Raw genomic sequence first — 10,000 nt, 5'->3', positions numbered from 1 at the left:
AAGAGAGAGAGAGAGAGAGAGAGAGAGAGAGAGAGAGAGAGAATAAACGAGACGAGAAGCAGTAAAGGAATAGAAGAATAGTGAAATTAAAATACAGAGAGAGAGAGAGAGAGAGAGAGAGAGAGAGAGAGGTGCATAAACTAGTTACAGCTCACAACTTTGACTCTGAAGCAAATGTTTTACTCACCCCCGTGGCAGACAGCGGCTTAAAAACAAGTGATAAAGATCTCTCTGGTCTATTTCCACTTGTTGACTGTTGGAGCGAAAAAAAAAAAAAAAAATGAAAAATATTGTTGTGTTTATGTTTTTGAAGTCAGTCATGTCCTTTGCATAAGTCAGTGTTCAGTAATATATATAGTGTTTCTCTTGAAAGCCTTATTATTTCATGTTTCTTTCCTCCTCAATCCTTCCTATAATGTGGGGATCAGTGTGTTTTGGGGTGTTTTAAGGATGGTTTGTGGTGTTTTAGGGGGTTCTGGGGTGTTTTGGGGCATTTTAAGGATGATTTGGGGTGTTCTAGGTGTTCTAATGTGTTTTTTTTTTTGTGTTTTAAGGGTGGTTTGAGGTGTTTTGGGGTATTTTTATGTTTTTTGGGTGTTGTGCTTTTTGGGGTGTTTTAAGGATGGTTTGAAGTGTTTTGGAATGTTTTAGTATGTTTTGGAGGGTATTATGTGTCTTAAGAGTGTCTTAGTGTGTTTTAAGGGGATTTAGAATGTTTTAAGGGTGTTATAGTGTGTCTTAAGAGTGTTTTTGTGTGTTTTAAGTGGTTTTAGAATGTTTTAAGGGTGTTTTAGTGTGTTTAAGAGTGTTTTAGTGTGATTTAAGGGGATTTAGAGTATATTAAGGGTGTTTTACTGTGTTTGCGGTGCTGTGTGGTGTTTTAGGGTACAATATATACAGTGTTTCTCAATCTTTCCTCTTGAAAAACCTTATTATTTCATATTTCTTTCCGTATTATTATAAATTCAACACGTCTCAATTTTTTTCTTAATCGTACCGTGTAATTTCAGTTTATAATCACATCTAATTATTCAATGTTGATTTTTACCTACAAGTGGAGATGTCATTCATGTTTGTTTTTCTTATTTTCCATATTTAATAAGAGTAAATGATGTAAAAATGTTTACAATTGCCATGTCGTTGAATTTTTTTATGTAAACTTTCTCTACATCACCTCTCTCTCTCTCTCTCTCTCTCTCTCTCTCTCTCTCTCTCTCTCTCTCTCTCTCTCTCTCTCTCTCTCTCTCTCTCTCTCTCTCTATCTATCTATCTATCTATCTATCTGTCTAGCATTCCTCATCCGTGTCTATGCATATTTCACAACCTTTTACCGCAGTTTTATTCATCCATTTTCCATTCCCACTGCCCTTCAGGATACAACTTGTTTTATTCGTGTGTGTACAAGTTGTTGACCCGTGTAAACTTGTTCCCTTCCCCCACACAGCCGGTGACCTGGATGGCTCCACTCAATCCCTCGCTGTCACGGAAGCAGGTGAGTCTAACCCTTTACCCGGGACGACAAAGAAAACGGGTTGCTTGACAGAAATTTAGTTGTGTATTTTTCCCTACTTAATTTTTTTTAGGGTTTTATTTTATTTTTTTATTCTGGTTTTTATTTATTTGTTTTTTTTTATTTATTTACTTTTGTGGTTCTTGGTTGTGTTTTTTTTATTTTTGTTTTTATTTATTATTTTTTTAGTTATCTTAATTTTTTATATTATTATTTTTTGTATATTTCTTTGTTCAGGTTTTTATTTATTTTTGTTTTTTTTCATTTATTTACTTTTGTTTTTCTTGTTTTTTTTTTATTTCGTTTTTATGTCTTTTTTTTCAGTTATCCAGTTTTTGTTTCGATATTATTATTACTATTATTATTATTATTATTACCTTGTTAAAATTAAAAACATCACTTCTTTCTTTCACTCAGCTACTTTTATTAATATTTACGAATTTCAGTCTCAACTTCTGTAATTTATATTATTTTGCTTGATGCTTCTTATCTCAACTTTTCCATTTCAATCATTTTTGCACAATCTTTACTATTATTGTTACTTATCCCCTTCATTTATCCTGTATTACTTCATTTTTCCTCCTATAGTTTGCAATTACTTGAGGTCTTAGTCTCTCTTTGATTTTCTATGCATTCGTGTCCAAAATTATTCTTAGTCTTAATTTTATCAAGATTCTTAGTCTCTTCAGTATTCTTAGACAGTTTATCCCCATCTCCTGTTGCAGTTTCTCTTTATCATTTTCTATGCATTTGTCCATTCTTAGTCTTACTTTTATCAAGATTCTTAGTCTCTTCAGTATTCTTAGACAGTTTATCCCCATCTCCCGTTGCAGTTTTCTATATTTTGCAATTACTTGAGGTGTTAGTCGCCTCTCTTTCATTTTCTATGCATCCATTAGCCTTAACAGATTTCTTTAAAGATTATCAACCCATTTAGTATTTTTTGGATCTATTTTCCCCTTCATTAAGTATTTTTTCCAAGCTACAGAGTATTTTTCTAGACATAATTTGCTTTTCATTAGTTATTTTTCCCTCTTATAATTGACCATCCCCAATTTTCTTTCTCCAGGTGCCCTCTTTTCCGTTTTCTTTGGTAATTGATGTATAGCTTGCGACTGTTTTTCAGATCCGGTGGGAAACAGAAAGGGCAAAAATACCTGGTCCTTGCTGAGACTCGTGAGTATTCCATCCTGCGCCCCGTTTTCTGTAAATATCCCCACGTTTTCTTTTTTAATTGTTTATGTGTTTTTATGGGGCACTATGCTGTTCGATGGTGTTAGCTATGGGTGTGCTTTCCGTGACCGTGTGTGTGTGTGTGTGTGTGTGTGTGTGTGTGTGTGTGTGTGTGTGTGTGTGTGAAGGTGTAGTTGTGTAGTTGGATGTATTGTAGATGATATACCGTGTCTCTTTTCCATAAATAACAACATTTTTTTCTTCTAGTATTGTTAAGTGTGTGTGTGTGTGTGTGTGTGTGTGTGTGTGTGTGTGTGTGTGTGTGTGTGTGTGTGTTTCAGTGTGTGCTTATCCCACCGCTGCCACCATTGAGAGAGAGAGAGAGAGAGAGAGAGAGAGAGAGAGAGAGAGAGAGTAAGTGGGAGTGACAATTTTTACACTAGAGACACAAATAGAAATCTTGTTTCGTGGTTGTTTGCATTTCACTTCGCAATATTGCATGGAGAGAGAGAGAGAGAGAGAGAGAGAGAGAGAGAGAGAGAGAGAGAGAGAGAGAGAGAGTCAGTCAGTCAGTCAGTCAGTCATTGTTTTTACACGTGGCAACTTGGATTACAGTTGTGGCATTTTTTTCCATCTCTCGAAATTTAGTGGAATTTCCCAAAAGCTGATATGAGAGAGAATTCTTAATGGCAGCTTAATGGCGGGAGCTGATGAAGTGCTTTTTGGCTTTTAATTAGAGCTATTGTTGTAGTTACCTATTGTTTCGACACTTGTTCTTGGGTAAAAAATGTGTATAGAATATTTACTGCTTAAAGTGTACCTAGAGAGAGAGAGAGAGAGAGAGAGAGAGAGAGAGAGAGAGAGAGAGAGAGAGAGAGAGAGAGAGAGAGAGAGAGAGAGAGAGAGAGAGAGAGAGATTTGTTTTTTTTCTATTTATTGTTTTCTCTTTTTTTATTGACACTTTTCCTGGATCGTGTGTCACATGGAAGTGTTTAGGTTTCGTGTCGTGGTAATGTTAACTTTCGTGTTGTATTGAGTTTGTACGTATGTGTAGTGAATGTATCAGGACTTGCTTGCTTTTGTGTGTTTCTCGTTAGTCAGGTTAATGAGAGGAGTGTTATCTATATTGTCTTGCAGATAAATGTTTGCTTAAATGTTTGGTTGTCATTCATTGATTAAGCGATTGAGAAAACGAGTCAGTATTTTATCAGAGCGGAGAATTCTTGCATAGAGTAATTTAGTATGATAATAAGGATAATTTTATGCATTAACGATAATTCATTTGATTGAGAAATTATCCATGCAAAGGTAGAATATATTTAAATGTTGTTGTACTCCAGCAATATTAAATCACTCGTGAAAAATGTGCATAAATTAATACATTATATCATGCATTTAGTTTCAGACATAAACATTAATGAAATTTTACAAAGAAATCATACTCGTAATGAAATATATAGTTTATTAATCTAGTTTTTTTTTCTTTTTTTATGGGGGTGTTTTGCTGTGTCAGTGGCCTGTTGAGAGGAAGGCAACACGAGTGAAGTAACTGTGCTGTGTTCACTGATTCACACCAATAGAAGTTAATGGACAATGTTCACTGTTAATAAGATTCATTTGATATCCATCATCACTGTTATGGGACGCAAGCACATACTGATTATTCACTCACACACACTGACACACACACACACACACACACACACACACACACACACACACACACACACACACACACACACACACACACACACACACGTTTTTTTCTTTTCCTGTTTTGTTTTCAAGCCGTTTGGTACGAAGCAGTTACTACTACTACTAATAATAATAATAATAATAATAATAATAATAATAATAATAATAATAATACATCCATCCCCGCTTCTCTCTCCCTCAAAGACAAACCAAGCTAAATGAAGCAAAAACTGCTAACGAATAACCATCTTTAAGCATCCTATTAGCAAAAGTATCAACTAATTAATTAACAACATGGTGAACTACACAATTAGATACGTAACTACTCTACACTATCCACCACTGACACTCACACACACACACACACACACACACACACACACACACACACACACACACACACACACACACACACACACACACAGCTATTAATGTTACTTATGATACCAACTCCTGACAATCTTACCATTATCTCTTCTCTTCCCTCAATCTCTCCCCTCAGTTCGACCGTTCCAACCGCACCAAGTCTGAGTCGCTGTGTGGCCTCGAGGAAGTGCTGAGTTGTCTGCAGCCCAGCGAGTTCGAGGACGAGCAGCTGTCAAGATATAAAGGTAAGTTTGTTGAAAGTTTGAACACCGCGGAAGTTACAGTGAATAAGCCTCAACGTGGTGACTGTAGGAGACTTAGCTACGTACGTGTGTCCACCTAGCTGTCAGCCTTCTTTGTTCATTTCTAGCTGGTTTTAATATTCACTGATTAATGAGTCTATGTCAGTCATCTAATGCCAAAGTTAAGAGAACTGGCATTCCAAGTGGCCCTTTTTTTTTTCTTTTCTTTTTTTTTTAATCTTTTGTTGCTCTTGGCCAACTTCTTGCATAAAATAAGTATTCTCAATCATTTATATTTCCCTGGTAAACTCTGGAACTCCTTACCTGCTTCTGTATTCCAACCTCCTATGACTTGACTTCAGTTGAAAGGGAGGTTTAAAGACATTTATCCCCCTTTTTTTTTTTTGGGAGCTAACTCTCTCATACCTGCAAGAGGACTGGCAACTAAGTGGGCCATTTTATGTTACCTTTGGCCAGTTTTCCCCTCTTACGTAAAAAGAATCTACAACTATCTGAGAACCATTGCCTTGATATTTTTCTCTTTAAATCTAACTTGAAGACTGAACCCATTGCCACTTTAGTTAATTATTTCTACTCGTATTTTTTATTTATTTATACCAAGTGGGCTTTTCACGGGAATTTATGGGCTAAAGGCGATACTTTTTGTGGTACCTCCTATCTGAAAGCCCACCCGCTAGGAAACCGTTGCCCCGAGTGAGGAAACCCAACCTACACTCGGACCGTGGACAGGATTCGAACCCGTGTGCTTGGAGACCCCTCGGACCCCAAAGCATGCATGGTTCCACTGCACCACGGCGGCCCAAAAATACTTTGATGAACAGGAAGGAAATTATGAGTCTTTTTCCTATTTATTTTTTCGATATTCCCTTATGCTTTATTCTTACTGGGATCTTTGAAGTAGGATGAAGCAAGCGGCTTGTCTTCCCTTCCTGGTGCTTGCTTGTTCTTCACTCCATCCTTCATTCCGTTTGATGGTTATTCACTCTTGCTCCTTTCCCTTCACATTTCCACAAGTTAATCTGTTTATTTTTTTTTTTTTCTCTTAGTTTCGTTCTCTTTCTTTTTCTTTTCTATCTATTCCTTCTTAGCTTTTCTTCGTTTCGTTATTTTCCTTTTCAATTCAAATTTGTTCTCTTTTGTATTTCTGTTTATATATATTTGTATTTTTCTCATTCTCTTGACTCTCGTTCTTTTCCTTTTCTCTCTTTATTTTTCTCAGTAAGAGCATTTCAATTTTTCAATTCTCACTCTCTCCCTCACTCTCTCCTTTTACAATTTTACTTACATACTTATATCCTTATTTTCTTAAGGATAGGAACAGACACTAGTGCAAAAGGATTCGAATTATTTCTATTTTGTCTCCTCTTTTCATCTTTTTTTAATCCCTTCAATACTGTGACACATTTTTACCTTGAGATTTCTGTACGATAAGACCAATTTATTGACATTAGGAAAGGTCTGTGGTGGTCAAAAGATTAATGGCCAGATTCTTCACTATTTTAATCCTACATTTTTACCTTGAGGTTTGTGTACGATAAGACCACTTTATTGACATTAGGAAGGGTCTATAGAGGTCCGAAGATTAATGGCCAGATTCTTCACTATTTTAATCCTCCACGTGAGTTTCTGAAGCTGTATAAAACCACCAAATATTAAGCTGAATGAATATGGATATGCGTCAAAGTAGTGAAAGGGTTAATGTAGCGTAAAAACGTAGATAATTTTGCTTTTCTTCATCTTTTTTGTAACAAACTCATTTTTTTTTAATACATGTACAAAGTGGAAAAGAAATAAATGCATCCTTTCCTTCCTTTCCCTTTGCTAACATTTCTTGCTGCGTTTTCTAAATATCGCGTGGAAACAGAAATAACTGAAGCAGGGAAGGAGTGACTTATTATTTGGTTCAAAGAGAAAACAAAAGACTACGAGTTTATTTGTGTTTTCTTGGTACTGGTGCTGTGGTGATGGCAACGCTAAGGTTTTCTCAACTCAGAACACGACGATAGAAAATGTGCAACCGTTGTTTTTCCGGCGCCTCAAAGGTCATAGTTTCATGTGCCCGCTGCTGCTGCTGCTGAAACAAGAGCCGTATGTTGTGAATATTTGTGGCAATATGATAGTAAGAAAATGAAAAACAAAGAAAAATAAAAGTAAAACTGGTTCTCCATAAGTTCTCTCGGCGCCAGGCTTGACGTGATTCATTGCACACACACACACACACACACACACACACACACGTACTGAGATCCTTAGGGAATACGCGTTTGTGGCGTCCGTGATGGTAACAAAAAACGGACACAACTGACGAAGACTAATAACAATATACTAAAAAAAACTTGGCTGCATCTCCATATGATTTATAGAACTCAGTCCTGTGTTCAGAAACGCTTTGCTGACACGCCATGACTATTTTCAGACCACAGAGATGATTTGCCTTATTCTCAAGACTGTCCCTCCTTCGATAAGACAAGACTGTTTCCTCTTTGGATAAGAAGACAAGACTTTTTCCTCTTAGATAACAAGACAAGACTCTTTCCTCTTTAGAAAACAAGACAAAACTGTTTCCTCTTTCGATTAGACAAGACTGTTTCCTCTTTTAATAATAAGGCAAGACTGTTTCCTCTTTTGATAATGAGACAAGACTGTTTCCTCTTTTTGACATTGTAGAAAAGATATTAATTTACCATCAACCTAATAACTCACCGTATCTTAATCAGCGTCACCATGTCAGCCCTGTATCACTCCACCGTGTCAGCTCCCATAGACTTGCCCTTTATCAGCTCCCCCCTCCTCCGCCCCCTGTCAGCCCCCATATCCCCGCCCCATATCAGCTCCAATAGTCTTTGTTCTAAATCCTTAAAGACACCCAGAAAACTTCGCGTAACTTAAACTAGAGGCTTTTGAATAGTGGAGGTTTCGCTGCAGAAGTGTTTTAGAGGACGTTCCTTATACCCAATTATACCCAAACGAATTCATGACGTCAGAGGAAGCCGTGTGAGTCCGTTGTTTTTCTCCTTCTTTTGATTTTCGTATCCATTTTTTTTTTTTTTCGCCCTTTTGTTTTGTTTGTTTGTTTTTTTAGATTTTCATATCCAATTTCTTTTTCCGCCCGTTTTTCTTTTCCTTCGTGTGAAAGTTCATTGTTTTCCTTATTTTCTTTTATTTTAGATTTTCATTTCCAATTTCTTTTCACGTCTTTGTTGCTTTTCCTTCATGTGAAAAAGTCCACTGTTTTTTACTCATTTTCTTTGTTTTAGATTTTTATATCCAATTACTTTTTTCTCGTCTTTGTATCTTTTCCTTCCACATTTTGCAGACATTTTTCTTTCTTCACCCTTGGATTCTTCCCTTACCTTTCTTCCTTCTCTTGGATATTCAGTCTTCCATTTATTTTTCAAGATTTTCAGTGTATCTAATCTTCAGTGTATCTAGTCTTCTTTTGACATCATTCTGTGTTGCATTTGTGGCTTTGGTGAAGCGGTGAAGCAGTAAGAACGCTCCCGTCCCTCCCGCCTGTGAGTCTTCCTGTATAGACTTTAAAGATTTTATTATTTTTTTTTTATCGTGAAGTCAATCATGTATAAAAACTTTCGTGCTTCCCTCCATACACTTCATTTTTTTTTTTTTTTTTTTTTTTTTATAGCGATGTCGGAAGATTGACTTTTTGGTTCGTTTTTATATTGTCAGTTACATCCGAGGCATTTGTTTGTTTTCCATCATGTTTGTGCCTTCAGCTTCGTAATGTTTTCCTGTCGTTTTTCTCTATTTTTTATACATTTCTTTTTCTAGTTGTACAATCTTTAGGAGGAAAATAAAAACAAGTGAAGGCCAAAGGAATAACAAAAAAACATGCAATTAATCTCTACACAGTGTTTTTTTCATTATATTATCTATTTATCTATCTATACATTTATCTATCCACTTCTTTATTTATCTGACACACTAAGACTTTTATTTCTTACCCTCCCCCGCCACCACCATCACTGTCTTCTCAGTTTTCACATCCATCACTCTCCTTCCCTGCTCGCTCCACTTGGCGCTGTATAATCTTGTTACAGCGCATAACTCCAATAAGTCAATCAGTTTATCCCTGCCTCGCCACTCAGTGTTAAGCAGCTCCCGCCAGACACGCACAGACACAGAACATCTCCTTAGACAGTTACTCTTCAAAAGCCACACTCGCGTATTTTGCCTAAGATGTTAATGAGAGAGAGAGAGATGAAGACAGGAAGACAACAGCATGCAAAAAAGGGAATAAATAGGGATTCATCTGTTGCAACCATCAGCTTCCTCGTAATGGATATCAGTACTGATTGTCTTTGTACGCCTTTTTTTTCTTCTCTTTATTTTTTTTTTTTTTTGCTCAGATCCGATATTACTTTTCTTTGGTGAAGCTTTTGCATACACTAACGCTTGCAGCCTCGTTTGTTTATCAGTACCAAGCAGAACTCCACCTTAAAGTAATGTTGTGGCTAGTTTCCTTAATCAGATCCAGGTCAGAGGTAGCGGCGCTGGGCTGGCTGGGGCTGACAAGTGCTACCCAACCTGAATTTGCAAGACGTTTGTTCCTTTCCTTCGGCTGACTCTGTTGACCTGTAAGGGGACTGGCAATTAAGTGGGTCTTTTCCTTTTTTATTTATTCTTTGTTCCTTTTTTTATTTCTTTTATTTTATCTATTTATTATTTTTTTTCTCTTGGTTAGTTTACCCACTCACCTCAAAGTAACGCTCCCTTCCTTCCACCAGGCATGTGTTGGACAGACTTCGTGTCGTACAAGGAGGGCGGGCACCAGGGAGACTCACCCACCAAGGAGGGAGAGGTGACGAGCAGCCCGCCCATGGTAGCCCTCAACGACCGCGCCCTGCTCATCACCCCCGCCAAGCCTGAAACGCGGCCTGAGCGACTGGAGCGGCATGACCAGGTAATGGCGCTCACCTGCCTGGATAGTGAGGTGCCGCTCGTGCCCCGCCGCCGCCACCCGATGACCATAATG

The 10,000-nt window shown here is 37.3% G+C and overlaps 1 protein-coding gene across 1 annotated transcript in view; it reads left to right on the top strand.

The window, feature by feature from the left end:
* LOC123514379 overlaps positions 1-10,000 on the top strand; it is a 308,326-nt gene that overhangs the window by 255,285 nt on the left and 43,041 nt on the right. The window contains exons 5-8 of the mRNA XM_045272266.1: positions 1,445-1,492; positions 2,637-2,686; positions 4,881-4,989; positions 9,753-10,000. The exon at positions 9,753-10,000 is cut by the window's right edge and continues 390 nt beyond it. Of these exons, the coding sequence (XP_045128201.1) occupies positions 1,445-1,492; positions 2,637-2,686; positions 4,881-4,989; positions 9,753-10,000 (455 nt within the window). The remainder of the gene's footprint in view (positions 1-1,444; positions 1,493-2,636; positions 2,687-4,880; positions 4,990-9,752) is intronic.

The sequence above is a fragment of the Portunus trituberculatus genome, chromosome 5 (genome assembly GCF_017591435.1).
Source record: "Portunus trituberculatus isolate SZX2019 chromosome 5, ASM1759143v1, whole genome shotgun sequence".
NCBI lineage: Eukaryota > Metazoa > Arthropoda > Malacostraca > Decapoda > Portunidae > Portunus > Portunus trituberculatus.
Note: the sequence above shows the minus strand (reverse complement) of the source record. Positions and strands in the feature narration are given on the sequence as shown.